Below are 23,471 nucleotides of genomic sequence, written 5' to 3' on the forward strand. Positions count from 1 at the left end.
CTTTCTCTCTCTCTCTCGCTGGCTTTCGGTTTATCTCTCTCTCACTCTCTGTCGTTGTTTTTTTTTTTTTTTTTTTTTTTTTAGAAAAATGTGATTGAAAAACTTTTGTGGCTGTAACATTTTCGCGCAATTTTGTTTGGCCATCTTTTGATCTGCGAACTTTTTTTTTACATATACATACTAAGTACTTTATATACATTTTATTCATATTTTTATCCAATTTGTGTTTGTTTGCTCCTTGTCTGGCAGCGCAGTAGCTTGAATCCTGTCAACCACTGTTCCCTTTCTTTATTGTTTGTTGAAGTGCTTATCTAATATTTGTACAGCATATTTTCCAATTATGTGTGTAAACCTGGCTATAGATAGATTTACACTTGAAATGACTGAGAGTTGCAATAATCGGTTAAAAATTGGTATTTATATTGAAATGGGAGAAGCCGCTGCTGGCCTAGCTCTGATTTCATAGATAATACTGAGTGTACGGAAGACTTTGAATGCGATGCGAAAAGCAGAATTGAAATGAGTGTGATTTACCGGGAAAGAGAAAGAAATCGCATTCAAAAATATACACTCGAACATCCGCATCTGTTCACACTTGATGGGGCTGCTTTCCACTTTCTGCATGGCACTTAAAGTGGCTCAGCTCTTATGAGAGTAATTTGCAGTTGATTTGCTTGTTTTCTAACTAGCATCCACTCTCGGTTCACTTGCACTTTTGGCCATTACATTATGTTTATCTTCCTAACCCCTTTTCAATCGCAGACTTTTTTTCGAGTTCCTTTTAACCAGTTGCTTTGACATTTTGTGTTTTGCTTTGCTGCTGTTGCCACTTGTTCAATGCTCATCAAATTTTCATTAGCCATTTTATGGTGCTGCTAGAAAAAAAAGAGAACCGAAAACAAAGAGATAAAAATGTAGACTACTTTGTCGCCACTTGGCTTCCCATTACGCGAGAAATAGTCGAAAGAGGAGGAGGAGGAGTTGGAGAGGAGGGGCTTGAACTTTGCTATCAAACTCACCTGCCTCCCTTTCCTTTTACCGCTTCTCCTTTAGTCTTAGTTCTGCTTCATGCGCTCATAATGACCTCATTTGTATTAGCATTGGCTCTCAATTGAAGCACTTGACGCTGTGGCATTTTCCTGACTTTCTGTGTTTCTGGGTCGCTCAACAGACGAACGCCAAAAAAACACACACACACACACACACACAAAAAAACACACTCACACACAACAAAAAAAAAACACTCACACACACAGAGTAGACACAAAAGCATTTTCAAGTGCAGACATTTTGTGTCAATTAGACATTAAACCCCACATTTCAAATTGACCTTCGATTCGGGCCATTGAAGGTCATTTTCCAAAACCATTTAAATAAAATTGTGCTTTCTTCTTATGGACGCATTTCTCTTAACGAAAAATCATTCAGCTAAATTCAGTAATTTCTAACAAATTGCCTGTCACTTGGCCAAAAATATGGTTTGCGTGCTTTGCATTTTAGTTTCAGTTTGCAATTAGCTGCAAATTGATAGACTTGGCGTTGACCAGTAAATTTAACTTTAAGTTAATTTACATTACTTTTATTGAGCTATATACATACATATATATTAAAAACTGACCTTAAGTAATGCTGATCGATTTATTCCAAATAAAATTACCACAACTTAAAATCAAACCTGTCAAAAACTAAAATTATAAGCAAATTTATATTTTAAAGCAAATTACAACGTTTATTTTTAGACCATCATCTAACCAAATATTTAATTAATCAGATTAAATCATTAAACTCTCTGTTTATAAGTGTGAAACTTAGTTCACTAAATTTCTACATTTCTCTAGTAATTGGAACATGTGCTTTCTTTCATCCACAAACGTCAGAATTGTCTGGTGCCTGGCGCATAAATGGCAGCAATTACGACGGTGCACAAGTGCGCCAAAGCAATCCACTGTCAAATGGCCAGCTCTAGGGTGTTGCCACTCCTCCCAATCCCCATCACCATATCTTCTACCCCTTTCCAAGCCTGCCATTACCCATTACTACCCCAGCAAGAATCGTCTCCTAGTGGCAGCAGCAACGGCAACGTTCATGAAATTTTCAAGTGAAATTACATAAAAAACAAAGCACCTTAAAAGGGGAGTTTACGACTCAATTATACTCTGTGCTTGCACTTTTGTGAATGTGTTGCTTGAAAATCATAACACAAATTGCTGCAAAAAGTTATTTTAAAAATAGATTTCCATTGCATTAATGAATTTGTTGAGACTTTTAGAATGTGCAATTGTTTATGTTGATTAAGATTAGTAAGAAATCCAGTTACTAGTCAACCTACAAGTCCATCACAGCCCATTGAGCGTATCTAACAGGGGATGCAACAAAACTGTCAATGGCAAGCGTCGTTGAGCGCGTCTGCTGTGTGATACGGGTGTGTATAATGGATGTGTGTGTGTGTCTTTGTGTGTGTGTGTGTCTTTGTGTGTGTGTGTGTCTTTGTGTGTGTGTGTGTCTTTGTGTGTGTGTGTGTGTATGTGTGTGTGTTTGGCATATTTGTGAATTCAAAGGGCATGCGACAGACAGACAAATGAATGAAAATCGCGACGTGGGCGACCACTTGAGGTGCCTGTGCTTCAGTTGCCGTCAGGAGCGGGGTGGACGGGGAGGGGAGGCGCGTGCAGAAAAGTATGCAACATGTTTGAATACAAAAGAAAAAAAAGAAAACGAGGCGACTTTCATCGTTGTAGCGAGTGCAAATAAAACTTGAAATTTTCGAGCAGATTGTGTTGCACATGTGACTGGCAAGCAAAGCAGCCCCCAACCCCTACCCCAAGCTCGCATTTTATGTGCGGACGCGGCGAGAGGGTCTAGGCTCACGCATGCATGCCTAAAAGTATGCCATCAAATATGCCAAACATGTTCTTACAGCATACTTGACGGCGCCATCTAATGTTTATTACCAATATATGCATCAAACTTAGAAGCCGCCCACCGCCAAGGGGGTCGGGGTGGTTGTGGGAGGTTTACGTTATAGCCCTTGAAGCAACAGCAAGGCGAACTACATTTTTTAGCAAATATGTAGTTCTTGATCGGCACTTGGCACTGGAGACAACAATCTGGCAACCGTTTGATCTGCGTGGCCCCGTAATGTTGAGGGGGAGGCAGGGCAGGGCAGGGCAGGGCCTAAATTTAAAGGGCAATATTTTTAGAATGCCACCTCGCAAAATGCTCCCCCCCCCCTCTTCCCGCCTCCGCCCCATTAAATAGGCGTGGCAGGCACTTGAGCACGTCTTGTCCTCAAAAAACTATTGTTTGGTGGTGGTCGTTAGAGGTTGTGCTTGGGGCTGGGTGGTTTGCGGGTTAATGTTAGCAGCCTGCCAGCCCAATTTGGGGCTGAAAAAGTATTTGCTCGACGCTTTTTACGCATTTTTTGGTTACCCATTTTTGTGCCATAATTCAAAACTAACTTTGGGTGCACTGGACAAGCACAGTTGCTGGCGATGGGTAGGGGAGGAGGGTGTTTTGCAAAATGACATAAATCCACATATTTTTTCTTCTGTTATGTTTGCCACACCACAAACTTGTTGGCACAAACAAAATTATTAATGTTAACTTTTAACGGCTATAAAAAATTAAAAAACCAAAAAAAAACTGCTCAATATTGTTCACCACTTGAAATTTAAAGTCACTGTACTTTTGTGAGTGTGTGTATGTGTGTGTATATATGCGTTAATTTGGCCCTTTTGATATTTTTTTAAACTTTGATGTCCTTTTTAATGTGCAATTGTTAATTGTTTTTCAACAATCATTTCTGAGCCTGCGTCCCAATTCCATTTTAATGTCCAAAAGGGAGGGCAAAAGGAAACGCCATATGGCCCTCTTTTCTGCTCGCTTCCTCTCGCGCAGCTTCCATATCGTCAGCGTCTGCATGCGATAATTCTTAACCGCTTGTTTATTTATTCGGCACCCGGAAAAACCACCCACACCTCCACACCACCAACACAGTGACGCGAACTTTATCTATGGCTCTATGGGTGTGTGTGTGCGTGTGCGTGTGTGTTGGTTTGTTGGTATGCCTTTATTTTTTATTTATACAGCATGCATTTAAAATAAAATAAATATAAATTAAGCATACGCCCGGTGCAACACAGCCGTCGCCGTTGCGAGGGTTTGAAGGCACTGCACCGCAAACTTGGGCACTTGCCAACACTGGCTCGAAGCACATTAGCTAAGTGCAGAGTCAAGTTATTCTGGGGTATGCAACCCACTCATCCAAGCACCATTTAACTGTTTAGTTAGCCGCCACACACTGTTTAGCTGGAAATTGCATTGAGTTTATCAGATGTGATTCAAATAAATAATTTAAAACAGAAGAATAGATTTATTTGAAAAATTCCCAAATTTAAGGCTTATATTTCTCCATTTCAAACGATTTTTTAATTCATTTAGTTCAGGTATAGCAAATAAAAGAAGTCTATTTGTTAGATTCATACTTAATTCTCTTGCGATTGCAGTTAGAGCATTCAACTCACGTTATGCAATTGAAGAATGACCCCAGTAGCCATCTTATTGTTGTTGTTGCCTTTTGGATGCATTAATGGCATGGAAAGGAGAGAGTGGCAGCGTTGCATATAAATTTCTCATATTTAATTTTGCGAGGCACTTGGTGCTGCTTTTTGGCATACAGCGTGCAGTTTAATGCCATAGACCACAATTTATTCATGCAGGCCCGCAAAACGAAAAAACCAAAGAAAAACAAAACAGAAAAGCCCCACACAAAAAGCATAAAAAACTTGAAAAGCATATTAAGTATATGTATAAATAACAACGAGCACAAGTAACTAATATACGGGTCAGCAAGTCGAAGCTGTGAATACACTATTGCATACGTCCAAAGAGAAAGCTATATAGCATATAGAGAGATTGGAGTAGAAGGCGCAACAAGCATACATCGTGTGAAGAATGTCCTTTCAAATAATGAGAAATTGTATTATAGAATAGCTAATTTATGTGATTGCTTTACAAGGGGAGAAATCAGATTTGTTTTATGATATAGTAATCCGATTTTGCTAGATTATATTTAAGAAGTGCACTGCAGAACAAACATAGTATGACCTCGATATATTTTCTATCCGGAGTTGGGAACTCTGATGAATGGACCCATTAATTTCGTCTAGTGCAGATTTGGGTCAGAAGTGCTTATAATACCCTGTACAAAGGGGTACACAATCAAAAAAATAATACAAAATGAAGCAGTAGAAAAATGCGTATCAAAGTAGTGCATGCGTGGGCGTAGGTGTGAGTGTTTCGAGTGTTGTGCACTCATTTACATTAAATGAATAATGCACTCGAGTAAGCACTGAGAATCAGTTCCGTGTTTTCATTTCTCTTCACTTTTTGCATGCATTTTTCCACATTATTCAATGTATTTTTTATTTTTTGGTTATGGAACAAATGTTGCTTGAGAAATTCAATGGGTGGACGGATGGAAGACAGGACCTGTGCAGACAGAAACGAGGAGGAAGAGCAGTAGCTATAAAGTTGTTAGATGAGTGCTGTGCCATCGTCTCGTGCCCACCGCATTAACTGCTGCTTAGCCCAGCCAGATGGGCAGACAATCCCCAACTCCCTTAACCCCTTTTGCCACTGACCGTTGTACATAAATTTCGTACTTAAGTGCCGCACATTAACCGATGGCTACGCTCAGACTATTTAACCCACCCCCGCCCACTCTAACGACCCTTCCAGCGCCACCTGACAACAAAGGCAGCTTCTTGACTGTAGCTTAATCAGATGACCTTAGCTCTCTTTGGTTATGGAGGCGACGATGGAGGGGCTTGCTCCAATAAAGTGTCAAACAAATAGCCAAGACATTTAATTATATTGCTCATGAAACTTAAAATGATAATGAAAAGCGACAACAGCAACAAGAACAAGAACAAGAACAACAAAACAGCAGCTGTAAAGAACTTGACGCTTTTTAAAGTTGTGAACTTAAACTCTTTGTCTCTGAACAGAGAGCCGAGCACAAAGCGCTGCTCAAGCGTTTAATTGACCGCAATTAGCCGAATGCTTAAGAGAACAATGGACAAGTTTTTTCTAGCACTCACTGTGCACACAACTTTTAGTTGTTGCTGCAACTGCAACTTACCATGGATTACAGACTGCTGCTGCTTGCCAAAAACACTCTCCTCCCGCCCCCACAGAAAACCGCAGCTAATGATTTGCCCTTTTCAAAAAGTTGCTCCAACTGGTTGACTCATTTTTATATTGTTGTGTTTAAGTTCATTTAATATAGATTTTTTATGACCCGCCAGACAAACTCTCAAATAGTAAAAAAAAGCAAATGATAAAGAAATGCTGAAATTTGTGAATTTCATAAATATTTTGATTGGATTGTAAAATGTAATTCAAATAATTTAAATAATAAATTGAATTCAACTTTTCATCGCTTTGATAAATCAATATTCATTTCGGGATTATAAACACTGATGCGTTATATAAATTCTCTATATGAATAACAGAAGAGTTGTTTTTTAATTTCAGTCTAAAAAGGCTTGCTTAAATTAATAATTTAATATGTATGTCTATATATATATATATAACGCACTGTCTGCTTGCAGATACGCAAAATTGCGCTTACCACGCCCACTGTCCGCACAGGCACACACATATGCCGCAACTCGTCTTTTTTTTAGCTCTTGTGCGCAACTGGCAATTAAAATTAATTTAAATTTGAATTACTCACCCAAAACACACACACACACACACACACACACACACAATTAAAAAAATGGAAGAGAATAATATTGAAAAATAAAACGCTCATTTAAAATGAGTAGAATAACAAAGTCGGGAGTGCTCGACTAGAAGATTATCTGCTGTTTGTAAAGTCACCCGTTCTCTATTTTATATATATGCAGTTGTTTACAGTTTCTCATCATCTATTTTCTGTCTTTTCTGTGTAATTACAGAGTTAAGCAGCGCTCAGCAGCAGCCCAAGCTAGAGATTTATCCGACGCAGGAAGTGCAACGTAAACCTGTCGGCAAACCCCTGATTTTGACCTGTCGCCCCACTGTGCCGGATCAGGCGCTCGTTACCGATCTGCAATGGAAGGATAACATGAACAATACTATTTTACCCAAACCGTAAGTGTGCATTAATTGCTAATATTCACTATACAAGCAATTATATATTTTTATGTAGCCTATCACACATCTGTCAATATATATATATATATAAATATATACATATATATATATATATGCATATACATACCGAAAAATATATGTTTCTGTGTGTATTTATCATTAATAAATTTGTTAATTACTTTTCATAATGATGTATACCCAAAATTAAACCAAAAAAAAAAAAAACACAAAATACACTTTCAATCACTTGAACTATTATTCTTCTGTAGGACTAATTATGATCCACTCTATGATTCCAAGGGGAATAAAAAAAATGTGTAAGTGCCGACAACAACAACAAAAGCAACAACAACTAAAAATTCGTTACGTTTGCGTAGTTCAAATAACAGCAACAGCAACAATACCTATTCGTATTCGTAATAGAGTCGTATTCGTATTTCTATTCGTAAAATTCCTTTGAATTACGAGCACGTGCCCGCAGCCCACCCGTAAAGCCTCGCCTCGTCTCGCCTCGCCACGCCACGCCTCCCGACTTCCTCTAAAAGCTCTGTTGTTTTGTTTGCCGGCATGTTTCATTGTTTGTTGTTAACTATTTTGTGTTGTATTATTATTTCGTTATATTGACTGATCGGCAAACGCCTCATTAATAGAGACTCTAACGTACACATTCAAACACAAACACAAACACAACCCCATCAAAATTCCCATACTCGTACACACATTGTATCTGATATCATGCGAATTGAACTCATTCCAATAGCTGCTCTCATACTCTCACATACATAATCGTATCAATTAAATCTTTAGCTGTTGTATACTAACCAACTCCATCGACAGTTAGTGTTTCACATACCATTCGAGCATTCTCTACTATTCTCGTATCTAGCTAGTGCGCAGTCATTAATTGAATGTTAGTTGTAAGCATGAAAGTATACAATTATCATCCAGCAAATTAATACAGTAATTTATGTTGATCTTTCTTAGTATATAGCTTGGTTTTAAATATTCGAATCAGAATTTAGTTGAGAATTGAGAGAATATATTCTCAGATGCAGCCAACTTAATTTGCTTATGAGGTATGCTCCGTCGACACCAACTTGATTGTAGTCAACTCAATTGAAGATAGGCGATGCCAACTTAAAATGCCAATTGCCATCGTTTCTTTCGGATCGCTTTATTCAGTTGATCTAAAAATTCCAAATAAAAAAATTGCATATTTTACAAACTTGGACTAAAGTTAACTGATTTCCATACAGTCAAAGTCGCTACAAAAAATTGCAATCAGTGAAAATACCATAATTAAAAAAAGAAACGCAAAAAAAATAACAAAATGGAAAAGAAAAAACAGTTGAAAGATTTCCCCATTGCTTAAATCAAAATCAAAAAATGTTGTCGACACTTTCAAGCACTCGGGCAGGAAAAGCGTGTTAATTAATTTGCGTAAAGAGGTGCAACAATGTTGTAAGAAGAGAAAATAGTGAAACAGAGTCAGAATTTTAAAGTGCAGCCCAGTCGAAACGTGGCCAAAGGAGAATTTTCCACTTTTGTCACCTGGGACCAGTGCCTTTCATTCGCCCTTCTCTCTCTCTCTCTTTCTCTTTATTTATCTTTTTCTTTTGGCTGTTGATTTTTCTTATATACACTGGACAGCTTTTACTATTGCGTGCCAATTAACAGGGAATTGGCACATTAAAGTTTATATGCCCAGCGCCAGGAAATAAGCAATGCTCTGCAGACAGACTTGTAAATGCTAAAATTATCTAAATTTGGATTGCTTTTTATAGAGCGTTACCTGAAATTGCAACTTGTCTGAGTTTAGTCTCTTGTTACATAATTATAAATCTGGTTAGAAATGTATTTCTTATGAACATCATATTAGTTTTGGCGAAAGTGACAAATGTTGCGTGTTTTTCTTTATATATCACCAATGTTGCCCTTGAACCTATTTGAATATCTCAAACTGATATTTCAAACAGCAACAAATGCTTAGGAAACTTTTCGTTCGCTGGTTTTTGCTTACAGTACCTCATTGTGGGGTAAATTCTTTAAGCCAAAATCCCTTTGCACAAACTTGGCACAGTGTACGAGCTCTATTTGGACTATGCTACAAAATTTAACATTTGTATTTTTGACCTCGGGGCTGACAAAAAAAAAAAAGGAATGAATCGAAAACAAACACACTCGCACCCATTCGGACACATTGACAATTATTATTGAGCTTGGCAACTTTTCAATTTGCTCGAGCATCGTTTCGAATTGCCACATTTTAGGCGCACGCATCAACGAAACTGAAGTCATCTCAACCGAACTGAGCTGAATTGGACTACAGTGAGTGGGCTCCACATTGAATTTGGCCAACCCCGAAAATGAAGCTGTACCAAAAAAAAAGAAGCAGCAAAGCAAACTCAGGCAGCTCTCTTTGTATGTGTGGGAAGGGGTGGGAGGGGCGGTGCCACATCCGCACACAACTATTGCCGAAATTAAGTTTTCGACAAGCCGAGTTGCATTCTTGCAAAAGCCAAATGTAATTAAGCTGCCCCAAACACAACACACAGTCACACACACAAGCCAAATAGCCCACAAAAGTCAACACCGACACTCCAAAAAACAGAAAACAAATCGAGGCTCCAGCTTAGGCCTATTTGCACCCCGGGCAAGTTCGAGACACCCCTTGCGCCGATCCTCCCTTACCACTGGGAAATTGTCGAGTTTTGCAATCGTCCAGTCTCGAGTTAATTAAAGGGATTAAGTTCGGAATAGTTCTCTGTATATGAGTTTTTATGCGTTTTGGCAACGCGACTCCTCTTAACTTGGGTCAGTTTGCCAAATTGCCATATTACTATTGAATTGTTAAGACCATTGCCCATAAATGTGCATTCAAAGAGCATCATCAAGTTAGTACTAAGTTGCAGAAGTTAACTGCTAACTGTCTGTCTTAACTTCACTCAGCTAGTGCTATTCTTCTTCTATTGTTCAGCTTTTCCTTCCATTCTCATTAGTCCTTGTGCGGTCTTTAAGTGCTGTTAATTACTCTTTGTCTTTCGCTGCCTCTCTATTCCATAGACAATCTCTTTATGGCATCCTTGCGTATGTTTGCCCGCTAAGGCGGCGGACTGCTTATACCAAATTGCAGCACTTGACTTGAACATATGACTTAGAGGACTTATAGGAGTGCAACAACTTGGCAAGCGATGCTTCCTCTCCCTCCTACCCTTAACCACATTGTTTTGACTCATTGTGTGTGCAATAACATCGGCAGAAACGAGGAAAGGGGGGAATGGGAATAACAATAACGACATCTTTATTTGCATCTAAGCCAAGGAAATGCAATAAAAAATTGTCGCCCCTAAGCGCCAGAATGGCGGTTGCCACAAATTCCCCAACCGTCATAGACCATCCCTCAATGCGCTGATCAAACCCCAACAGAGACAATCAAAAAATTTGATTTTTCCGTATATGCGTGACTCTTTTTTTTTTTGGCTACTGTTTGTTTGTCTTACCCCCTCTTCACTCCACTTTCGACGACTCCGTCTGCTTCAGTTTTTCTCGTTTGGCGCAATATTAAAAATCCAACGCAAATATTTCGGAACATTTTTCCCCCAATGTCTTCCGCTATGCGTTGCTGTTGCCATTTTGTTTTCCGCCATTTTTATACCCTAAAATCATTGAAAATAGTCAAGGGTATAATGAAGTTCGAAAGGTATACAACAGAGAAAAGTAAGCACCATAAATTAATTATATATATGTATATGTATTCCTGATCAGCATCAAAAGGCGAATCAATGTAGTCATTTTGTGATTTATAATGGGTAATGTCTATAATAGGGCTATCTATCAAGGTATCTCGCAGTCGAGCTCTCTCGACTGGAGCACTCTTACGCGTTCTTACTTATTTTCCTTCACAAATTTTATTTTCTTACATTTTTTTTTGTGCATTTTTGCTGAAGGCTCTTTCTAGCATAATTTTTGAATGGCCATAGAGCCTTTTATCTGTGTGTGTGTGTGTGTGATTGTTTGAGTGTGTGCTAGGCAAACATATCTGTATGTGCACAATTTTGTATGTAAAGCGAGTGGTTTTTGCATTTTGCTAGCAAATCGAACGCAGGTTGTGCTCAATCCCAAACACACAAAATATGCACATACACATATATATATATATATATATATAAAACCAATTTCAGCAGTAAGAATAAAAGTTATTCTTGAAAAACAGTTGAGCCAAAGTTAAGTTACTCGGAAAGTTACTCAAGCCACCCTCCCATGTCTACCATACACTTTTCATTCTCTGTGAAAACAACCAATTTCCACAAGGACGGCGGCTTAAGTCATGATTTGAACCATAGAATAAGTTTTGAATTTGCAAACATGATTATCGATTATAATTATTATGTTATTATCAAATTCAAATACCATAAGGATAGCGATTATAACCACTGCTCGTTTATTGCTCAAAAATCTCCACTCGTTACCCATTACTAGTTAGTTAGTTACTCGCTGCTATTTGCCTATGGCCCGTAACTGGATCCGTTTCGCAAAACTTTTGCACAAAACTACGTTTGGCTCCAAAAGTTTCTGATTTTTTTTTTTATTTTAATGTTTTTATTTAAGGATTGGAATTGGGTTTTAGTTTGGGCTTGGTAGTTGGGTTTGCAAAAGTGCAGCCATAATAATAACCGCTATGCATATTTAGTTTAGCGCAACAAAAGTTTTTTAATTAATTAGTACGTGTCCCTCACCCTCCGCCGACCACCCCATCGCCCTAATCCAACAGTAGGAAATAGTTATATGCGAGTTGTGACGGTTTTTATTTTTGAATTTTACGGACTTTTTTTTGTGGTTATTTCATGCCAAATGCCAATTGGCAAACAAAGTAAGTGACGCAGCAGCCGGCGAAAAGTTGTTAATGCGTGACGCCTGCGCGTGTGCGAAATGCCAACTTGTTTATTTGCGGCAGAATCAGAGTTGCCAGGCATCTGGTCAGCGACATTATTTGCAAATGTTGTGCAATTATTTGATGCGAAATTGTTGATATCGTGTTTGTCTGCTCAATTAAAAAACAAATGCCAGTTAAATTGATAAAGTTAAGCAAATCATTTGACAGAGTTGTGCAGTAGAGTGCAGAGTTGCAGCACTTTTCGAAATATATACAAGCGTACCCAGTCCGCATATACAATTGAATTTATATGATCTCTTTTATTTAGTTTATCTTGGGACTTCTAGGTAACCAGTATCTCATTTAAACCGTTTAACTTATTTGTGATCAAAATTAATTGTTTAAACTTGTATATAAACACCAATCGATATAAAGATAACTGGATCTGTCAAGTTTCATATGAAAATGTGTTTCCTTTGCCATATCTTGCTAGTGTTGTCAGCAACAATTAGGGTTTCTAGCATAAGAAAAAAATGTAACTTAATTGTGCAATTATTTTATTTTATAGTTGACAGAATTTTGTGATTACAAATTCAACTTTTACATAAACATAAGGACTACCATAAATTCCAAGCAATTGAACAAGTCTCTCCTTTCAAAAAACATTGGTGTTACTTAGCCCAAAAGAGTACAAAAATAAGTACTGCTAAAGCCGAACAGCACATTAACACCACTCCCCGAAACGCAATTTTCTTTTAATTTTCTGTAATTGTTATGACAAAAAAAAAAAAAAATGGAAGATGCTTGCAAATGAAATGCGTGGCATGCAAATGAGAGCATAAGCGAAAGAAATGCAAAAATAAAATACAAGCGAAAAAACAGCAGAGTAGCAAAAAACAACAGCTACAAAAACAATCTACTAACAACGACAATGCTCATAACAATTATTATAATCATAATCATAAACATTATATACAACAAACAAAATGTTCATATTATACCCCTCGACTATAAATACGAAATAATTTCTTTTCATCTCTCTCTCTCGCTCTCTCTCTCTATCTGTGTCTCTATATCTGTATCTGTGTCTCTATATCTGTCTCTCTCTCTCTCTCTCTTTCCATACGTACCCACATCCCCTCTCTTTGTCTACCTCTCGCAGGACGGGACGCAACCATCCACCCATGTATACGGAGACATTGCCCGGTGAAAGTTTGGGTGTGATGATTACTTCGCTCTTGCCGGAAATGGGTGGCCAATATTATTGTACGGCTTCATATGCAAATACGGAAATACTCCAGACGAGCGTCACAATTAAAACTTACGGTAAGTCAATTCACTTTAACAGCACACCTCTACCCACAGCTCGCCCCTAGCATCCTTAACATTTGACCCACTCAAAGTTTGGGCATCGCCCTAAGGCACTCTCGAAATTATACGGAAAGTTGAACAGTTGATTTATGGCAACTAAACTCGTGGTACTCAGCTATAATCAAAATTCCATTGACTTAATGGTGTTAAATGTCGAAATGATGTTAACTTTTGAAATGATAAAACAACTGGGCCTTAAAATAATAATTACAATACTATTCAAGAATAATGAATGAATGAGAAATGCCTTTCAATTACTCAATCAATTGAATATCTTACCAAATAGAAATACTATAATTTTGAAAAACACATTCAATGGCTTGCTCTCAAGCACATTTTTAATCATTTCTAATATGGATTTATTTTGTTGCCCACTGAGCATTGCAGCTAACAAAAGCAAACAGCTTTTTGTCGTTTTGTGCAATGGCTCATTATATTTTGAAGCATTGTGAAAGCATAAAAGAAATGGCATGAAATAATATGAATGGCAGTCCAAACAAAGACGTTGCCAATAAGCAGCACAAACCAGAAAACCAGCAATATCAAGCACAACAAGTATCACACACACACTAACACACAGATGCACTGGCACACACTCAAACACGTACAGTACAGTATGCTGTGTGTGATGTGAAGCTTCAGAGAAGGTCACAAGTGGCGCTGGAGCAGCTCTTTCGTGCTCTCGCTCTAAATGCGAAATCTGGATTGATTTTTCTAAGCAATTTAAAGTGCACACCAACCAACGAGCCCGAAACGACCCAGTCGTCAACGTGGCGTGGCAACTTATAGCGGACGCCAGCCGAGAGTCCTCTCTAGCCTAGCTCTACACTATGTACATGAAAACACACACGTCTGTTACTCAAACAGACTCACTCCAATCATAGTGCGACATGTGAGGAATTTACAGGGCAGGGGTTATGCGAAGATAGATACCCCAAAGCGTTACGTTTGTCCAGAATTGAATTGCAGTACGTTTGAGCCAAACCGTTCAATAAAATCAAATATTTTGGTACAAAACTGACTTTCAGTCGTATGTGTGCTTTTAGTTTTTAAAATGGGGTCGCTAGTCCGAGCTGCTTAGTGTTTAGCAGTGTCAAACAAAATAATAAGTGCAGTTTGCAGTGTTAAAATGCGTTCTTGATAATGATTCGAGTCTCTTGGATAGGTCTTGTAATGGTTTAACCACAGCAAACAGATTCTTTGTTCTTTAACTGTGGCAAAATGATTGGCAAGCAGTGTTGGTTAAGAAAATATATCTAAAATTTTATTTTTTCACCTAATCAGTGTTGGTAAATACCATAATTATTTTCTTGCAGTTGTAGATATTTAATGTTTTAGAAGCTATGTTTTTAAGCTGCAGATGTTCAGCTAAGCTATAGTATTCATTCGGCAAAAATTAATTAATTAATTAAAGTTAAAGTTAGCTAAGCTATGAAGCTATGTACATTCTGTTAATTTCTTTAACAGTAAGCTTGTCTTAGAGCAAGTATAACACAAGGCGGTATTGCCTTGAATTAGAAGCTTAAGCCATCTTATAAACTGTTTTGTTTATTTGAAGTTTGTGTTTTAAACAAATAAATCAACAAACTCATCACTATACCGACCGACTTGTAGTTCTCCACAAGCAAGCTGACCAGCTCCTTAGCCCTTAAAAGCATCCGAATTACGCCAACAGAATAAATTCTAGTTAATGTGTGTGTGTGTGCGTGTGTGTGTGTGTGTGTGTGTGTGTGTGTGTGTGTGTGTGTGTGTGTGTGTGTGTGTGTGTGTATGTTGCAGTCGTTGTGTGTTGACAACTCACAAGCTGCATTTAGTAAAGCAAATAAGCCGCAAGTGGTAGACGGTAAGGAGAAACGACAGGGGGAGGAGTGCAAATTGCAGGAACAACCCAAGTGCGTGTAGGTGTCCTTCCAAGTCGAGCACTTGCAACTTGCAACTTGCAGCGTGTAGGTGCCGCCTTACTATTTACACACACATACCGACACAATGACAAACACACATGGAGCTGCTGTAACTGATGTAACTGTAGCTGTTGTTTGTGCCACTCACAGCTTAATATTTCAATATTTATGCTTTTAATAAATGCATATGCTGCAAACAAACTTCCGTTGCAAACGGCAACTTCCGATGTTGCCAAAGTGCGCTCAAGTTTTACACTGCTGGACCACGCTGCATGCCACAAGCAGGTATCAGCCCCTTGCTCCACCTGAGCGCCACATTGTGAAAACGATATATTAAAGCCCTTTAATTCCATTGAATTCAAACAACAGCAAAATGTGGAAAATCGCACTTCATAATACCAATTGTATCAGTTCTTTCGTCTTTCAACATTCGTCCTTCGTCCTCGCTCCGTCCAAATGTATGCGATTTGCATCACTAGGAAGAATATAACAAATTGCATTCTCATAGCATGAATATTTGAATGTTGTTCCTAAGTGCCTAAGCCGATTTAAATGTGCTCAAAAATTTGCCCCGCACTTTGTTGTTGTGGTTTTTGTTGTTTGTGGCAATTGCATAACGTAGTGTTTGTATTTTTGCATATAGTTTGAATCAGTTGTCATACGACTAATTAAAACCTACACTGATTGTTATTGTATATATTTCGATGTGCATTTAAGCTGATTATAATACTCATCTAAAGCACTGAGCATACGATGCTGATGGACAAAGCGCTCCCCTAAAACTCTCGATAAAGAAAGCAACTATACTTTTTGGAATAGAAAGAATAGCTCAGCAAAGAGTTTGCGAGCTCAATTCGTGTCCATTCCTTGTCTTTTTTTTTACTTTATGAATGTTCAACTATAAACTCTTCTTTTCAAATTGTTCGCAATTTATTGACCCAGCTGTCATTGCTCCAATTACTTTGGGAACAATTTGAATGTCAACTGATTTAAGATCAGTGGCTTAAATTTTAAATAACGAACAGATATCACTGAGGTACAGCTCGAAGTGTCCTGACGCGATTGAAGATATCTGATTTATATTTAATTTATATGGATACAAAATATTATTTATTTGTTTTGCGTTTTTTCAGTTTGCGTGCCCGCTTAAAGCGCAACCTAAGTCTTAACCAAACTACAGCTAGGTTATTGCCACACAAAATCCAATTTCTGTTGCCTGATTTTTAATAACTTGCTGCAGTTGGAGGTTTTTTCACTTATTTTTTCAGTCGACTTTGTTTTGTTTGGTTTTTGCTGCAGCACGAACTTATTCAATAAGTTGCGAGTCGTGTTTTGACGGTGTGCGGCATCTTTACGTTTGCCTGTCCTGTCCGATTGTGGGTTTTATGCACCCCACTGTATCCATCGTGTCCTTTTTGTGTCTCCTGACGTTGTCCTCGTTGCTGTCCTTGCCGTTGTTCAAACTAATAATGAAATCGTAAACTAGTTCATCTCTTTGGCTTTTTTCCTCTTTTTTTTATACTCTCAACCCATTGAAAATGGGTTTAATGGTGTTGACCAAATGTATGTTAAACCCAGTAGAAAGCATCTCTAAGGTATATATCTTTATATATATATATATATATATTCTTGATCAGAATCAGCAGTCGAATCGATATAGCCGTGTCTCCATCTCTGAGACTATGGAAGCTAGAGACTCAAATTTTTCAATAAAGATTCTTGTATACCCCGGGCAGGACAAGTTTGCTTAATTTGATCGATAACTGCCTCCGCTTCTCGATTATCTATAGTAAAAAGCCACAAAGCAATGGATTCTTATTGATTTTTAATATACATTGCCATATTATTGGTAAACTGGAAGAAGACGAAGTTATAGTCAAAACTGTATACTCAGATTGATCTCGCAGGCTCAAGCATTTTCTGTATGCATATCTTGCAATAAGGGTATATCGTAGTTGAGCTCACTTGACAACAAAATTGTCACTTGTAATATTTGCTGTTGTTGTTCTTTGGTGTGTGTGTGTGTGTTTATTTTGATGTTGTTGTCAGACGTCAGCGAAAAGTGTTTGCACAACAAAATCTCACACGCAACGACACAGTAACAACCAATACCGAGCTGCATTTTGTTGGCTTTTGACCCCAACTGTAAGACCAGCTGAAGAAAATTCGACGGAAACTTTTATTTATTTTATATGTTGCACATTCACTTGACTGAGACGGGTCATAGGATAGACTTACATACATGAGTTATCAATAAAATTGGGAAATGGAAAATGTTTCTTACACACAACTTCTTGCTTTTGGCTTTGGTCAGACATCAGAATTTGGCTCAAAAATATCCTATTGGCACCTCTTTTGGCACCCACTGCACTTTAAAATAGCTTGTCTGTCTGTCTGTCTGTGTGTCTGTGTTTGTTTGTTTGGCAGTCAACAGACAGCTGGCTTAGATGGACAGATGACTTGTTATAACACTGATTTATAAATAAACTGTACATATTTGAGATGCACACACACAAGTTGAAAAGGCTGCTCAGTAAATGCTGAAAACGCAGTAGCCATTTTACTAAGTTATTTTTTATTTTTTTGTGGCTCTTTTAAACTTCTGTGGCTGGATGCTGTACACAATTTCCAGTCAGGAAATGAGTGGCAACGCTTCTGTTAGATTTGAACCCAACAGAGCAATCCATTTCTTGTTTTTCATATCACCTTTTCCGCAAAAGCATCACGATTAAGCTGCTGCCCAAAAAAGTAGGCAACCTTTTTTGTTCGTCATCATTTTAATACGTTCTTAAGCTTCAAATGTAATTCAAACTGAATTATTAATGTAACTTTATTTTTTACATTTGATTCACAATTAAAATGGGGACTTTTAATCCTCTTGAAAATTTACGACCCATCAAAATTTAAAAACACATTTTTCAATAATCAGTACAATTTCCAACAAAACAACATTTGAACATTATTTATACTTTAACACAGCTTTGGGAGCGCACAATTTATTGCAGTCATTACAAATATATTTGCTCACCATCTATCAATTTCATATATGATGTACAAAGCCGCCATTAAAGTAGAATAATGGCAAAAAGTCACTAAACTGCAGCAAAATAAAATTGCACCTGGGAAGCAGACCCGAATGTGGGTTACATTGTGTTGTATGTATGTATTAAACAGTTTGTTCTGTAAAATATTTTACTTTGCGCCTTAACTTTAGCCCCTCTCAGCTTCGATTTTCTGGCTGACTGGCTGTCCAAGTTGACCGAGTGAGCTCCACAATTCTCCCACCCTTCCCTGTACAATTCGCCTTTGCCTGTTTGTGTTTGGATTGCGCTCAAGTATTTGATTTAGGAATTTCAGCTTGCAATTTTTTCAATTTCTGTTGCTGTTTGTGCTGCTGTTGCTGCTGCTGCTGCTGCTGCTACTGCTGATGCTGTTGCGCCAACATAGATTTATTGGCATGCCTCGGCACCAGCTCCGACTCCGTCCGGCTCGTTAGTAACTCTTGGAGCGCATAACATGGATTGCGGCAAGTTCTTGGATTGGGGTCATGATTCGGGGTAACTTGAACGCCAATCCTGATGCTTACAAATACGCTCACATTGTAGGGAATTTGTGCGCTTGTTTGGATTGCTTTCATGTGCCCGTGACAGTTTGTTTAAAATTATATTACGTATACGCCACATACACAGCACAGACAGAGAAGTGCTAACGTTACAACTTGTACAGAAATTTGTTTGACATTGGACCAACTTCAACTAACACTCACTCTCTATTTTTCTTCGTCTTTTTTCTTGTGTTCGCATTTTGCAGTGGCCATTACCTGGACGAATGCACCGGAGAATCAATTTCCTATTTTGGGCGATGATTACGTGGTGAAGTGCGAAGTGAAAGCTGATCCCAATCCGACCATCGACTGGCTGCGCAATGGTGATCCGGTAAGTAAATTTCAATATAATTTCTGTTGTACTCCATGGCTTAACTGGCACTAACACTCCCACTCTCTTCGTCAACCTGCGCCCCCATCCAAACCAATAGATTCGCACAGATGCCAAGCACGTGGTGCAGACACATGGTCTGCTCATTCGTGACGTTGCTGAGACAGACGATGGGACTTACACGTGCCGTGCTGCCGTAATTGAGACGGGTGAACTATTGGAGCGCATCATCCGTGTGGAGGTGTACATCCGGCCAGTGATCACACATTTGCCCAGCACCCTCGAGGCTGTTGAGGGTAAACCGTTTGCGGCCAATTGCACAGCGCTGGGTAAACCTGTGCCGGAGATAAGCTGGATCAAGGACTCTGTCCAGCTGAATGTCGCAAATGCTGATCGCTTCAAGGTGAATGCACAGACAGGCCTGTTGACCATTAGCTCGGTCACTCAGGAGGATTACGATACGTACACTTGCATTGCCAAGAATGATGCTGGCGTTACCGATAAAAAGGCCCAATTGAACGTACTCGTCCGTCCCTCCGTCTATGAGCTGTACAATGTGACTGGCGTCAGTGGCAAGGAGGTTGCCATCACATGCCGCTCCAAGGGCCGTCCCGCACCGGAGATCACCTTCCGCCGCTGGGGTACCGAGCAGCAGTACACGGCCGGTGTGCAAATGGACGACGAACGCATCCAACTCGAGCAGCATTTCGATGATGACCGTGGCGAGAGTACCGGCACCCTACGCATTGCCCGCTCGCAGCGTACAGACGATGGTCTGTATCAGTGCATCGCTACCAATAAGGGTGACACTGCTTACAAGACTGGACACATCGCCATCGAGTTTCCCCCAGATTTCACGCACATGAAGGAGCTGCCGCCAGTGTTCAGCTGGGAGCAGCGCAAGGCGAATCTGAGCTGTTTGGCCATGGGCATACCGAATGCGACTATCGAGTGGCGCTGGAATGGACGCAACATCAAGGATCTCTTCGATACCAATTTGAAAATCGAGGGCACCGGTCCACGCAGCGACCTCATCGTCCATCCCGTCACCCGACAATACTATTCCGCCTACAAGTGCATTGCGACGAATATCCACGGCACTGCCGAACATGATATGCAACTGAAGGAGGCCCGCGTACCGGACTTTGTCTCAGCCGCTGTGCCGCGCCAGCTGACGGCCACAACCATAACATTCGACATACGGGGACCAGCCACTGAACTCGGCTTACCAATACTCGCATTCAGTGTACAGTACAAGGAGGCCCTCAATCCAGACTGGTCGACGGCACTGAATCGCAGCTGGTCACCAGACTCGCCATACATTGTCGAGGGTCTGCGTCCGCAGACTATGTACAGCTTCCGTTTTGCGGCACGCAATCAAGTCGGTCTTGGCAATTGGGGCGTCAATCAGCAGCAGTCGACACCCCGCCGTTCCGCCCCCGAGGAACCGAAGCCACTGCACAGCCCCGTCCAGAATGATAAGGAGGAACCCGTCGTTGTCTCACCCTATTCGGATCACTTTGAGTTGCGCTGGGGAGTGCCTGCTGATAATGGCGAGCCCATCGATCGCTACCAGGTCAAATACTGTCCGGTAAGTAACTCTATGGGAGTGCTCTAGTTGAGAATCAGCTCTGCTGTACTCTGCTAATTATCCTTCAAGTTTGTTGTCCAACCGATAGTTAGAATGCCGATATACAATTGATATACCAATGTACATACGTATACAGATATTACAAATTACAAAAATTAGTCTATTATCGTATCATCAATAGAATCATATTGATATCAATTATATTTTGTATTTGAATAGGGCGTCAAAATGGCTGGTACCTGGCACGAATTGGAGGATCGCTGCAAAACGATTGAGGTTGTGGAGACAACATCGTATCAGATGATCGATCTGAGTGGCAATACGTATTATCGCATCGAGCTGAAGGCGCACAATGCCATTGGGTATTCGTCGCCGGCATCGATTATAATGAAGACGACACGAGGTGAGTCCGATTCAGCTAATAACAATCTGGGCACATTGCTCTATTCGGCCGGCTTCAATTCCGGCGTCGGTTCGCTACACAAACAACTCACAATCACAACAACAAGAACAGCAACAACATCAACAACAGCAACCACAACAACAATCATTGCGCTGGCCACAACAATCAGCATTACTTTACTTAGTGTTCTAACCTCAATGTTAGTGTAAAGCGAAGCAAATCGATTACAAATTCGATTGGCTAATCAATTTGTTTCGAATTACTTTTGATCATGATCATTGCATTATATGTAATTGAATATCGAATATCGGAAAACGAATATCTAAAATAGCCTTAAAGTCATTTGAAATCGATATCGATATCAGTAGCCCTATCAATAGCAGTCTTTTTTTTAAATATTTAACTACAAGATCAGCAAAAATACTTACACAAAATTCTTGAAATACATGCATACTATATATCTCTATATATATATATATATATATATATATATAGATATATGTATATATATATCAATATATAAACCTATTTTTGAACGCTCTATTTAACGTATATCTAATATATATCATATATATTTATACCACAATATGCGTTATACAAATAGCGAGTACAATAACTTTTGCATACATTTTTGTAGTGTTTTTATTTTCTTTTTTTTTGCGTTTCCAATTCATCTTTTGTTTTTACCTCAGTGTGCTCTATTTGATTCTCTTTTTCTGCTATTTTATCTGTGTGTGTGCTATATAACTACTACATATGTATATACATATATATGCAATAAATGTATAAATATTTTTTTTTATTATAACTATTCCTTACAAAATGTATCCCAGTTTTGTTTTCTGTCTAATTCTTGAATTAAAAATCCAGTTACATATTTTTAAAAAATTTAAAAATTTCTTTTGCATGCTTTTGTGCGTTACGTTAAAGCTAACATCTAATATACACCCTATCTTACTCCATTTTAAGTCCCTAAGAACCAAACACGCGCAATTAGTTCAAATTTTTAAATCAATTTACATTCCAAAAGCAAAATAAATCTCAATAAATCAGCTTGAAATGGGGCAATTTTACAAGTGTTTTTCAAACACTGCTTTTTCTTTTGTACTCCACACACTGAGCTAAGCAAAAATGCATTGAGAAGCATTATAAAATTGACAAAAAAAAAAAACTTCTTGGGTTAAATTTTCTCATAGTTTTTTATGCAACACACAGCACAGGTGTTGTCCCGCTCACACACATACACACATACACATACATGACATCACACACACATCAACAGATAACATCACAGAATCGAGAAAAAAAAATCGATTGTCCTTTGTTCGTTTTGTGATCTGTGCTCTGTGCTTTGTACTCCGTTTCTCTCTTTTATATACCGCTCATTCTCTCCCAGTTTATCTTTTGTGTGCTCTCTTTTGTATACCGTTTTAGTACTGTATTCGTTTTAATTAGTAGTATGTGTGCGTTCTTAAAAGAGAGAACTTCGCTGTCAATTTTTTTTTCTTATTTTTTAAACTACAATCCATAAGCATTTACTTAATTATTAAATATTAAATAAAAAAAATAATAATTAAAAAAAAAGAAAAACAAAATCCATAAGACAACAAGAACTCAAAAATGAATCCAAATCCTTTTAATTTAATGTAATTGATTTTTTTTTTAATTTTTGTGTGTGCATTCATTACATTTTGAATTTTAAATGCATATTTGTAATAATTAATTTTAATAAATATAAATAAAAATTATTTACAACAAATAAAACAATTTTGTTAATTATAATACATAAATACACATATATAGTACGTAAAACTTCTTTTGATCGATTTAGTTTGCTTCATCATTATTACTTTTACCTTTATTCTATATCTTCCCTTTGTATGTACTGCGACTATTTCTTTAGTTAAATTTTGTATTAAGCAACAAGATTATTAAATTTAAATTGCAAACAAATACAAATAAACTGACAATTAAAGAATAAATATTGAAATAAAATCGTAAATTGCAATGGCAACTCTTTTTCTTTTTTTTTTTGAATACTTGTTGAAAACACTCCTCAAACTCGCTACCTGTCTATGTCTCGCTCTCGCTCTCTCTCTCTCTTTCTCTCTCTGCAAGAGTACAACTGTGTCTCTCATCTTTCACTCACTCTCTCTCTCTTTATTTAGCTGCTTGTCATATTGCCATACATTTTGTGTTGCAATACTATCGACATAACTGTCGCTTAAATTAAATAAATCATATAAATGTATAA

At 38.4% G+C, this 23,471-nt stretch overlaps 1 protein-coding gene across 7 annotated transcripts in view; it reads left to right on the plus strand.

Annotated features, from left to right (window-relative positions):
• LOC6565753 (fasciclin-2) overlaps positions 1-23,471 on the plus strand; it is an 82,582-nt gene that overhangs the window by 51,397 nt on the left and 7,714 nt on the right. For 4 of the 7 annotated variants that reach the window (XM_032738686.1, XM_032738687.1, XM_032738684.2 and 1 more), the window contains 5 exons: positions 6,966-7,140; positions 13,179-13,342; positions 19,099-19,223; positions 19,324-20,814; positions 21,034-21,217. In XM_032738686.1, coding sequence (XP_032594577.1) covers positions 6,966-7,140; positions 13,179-13,342; positions 19,099-19,223; positions 19,324-20,814; positions 21,034-21,217 — 2,139 coding nt within the window. Of the gene's footprint in view, positions 1-6,965; positions 7,141-7,412; positions 7,461-13,178; positions 13,343-19,098; positions 19,224-19,323; positions 20,815-21,033; positions 21,218-23,471 lie in introns of all 7 variants that reach the window. The other 3 variants (XM_032738680.2, XM_032738682.2, XM_032738685.2) reach the window with 1 other exon arrangement.

Source organism: Drosophila grimshawi, unplaced genomic scaffold (genome assembly GCF_018153295.1).
Source record: "Drosophila grimshawi isolate 15287-2541.00 unplaced genomic scaffold, ASM1815329v1 contig_848, whole genome shotgun sequence".
NCBI lineage: Eukaryota > Metazoa > Arthropoda > Insecta > Diptera > Drosophilidae > Drosophila > Drosophila grimshawi.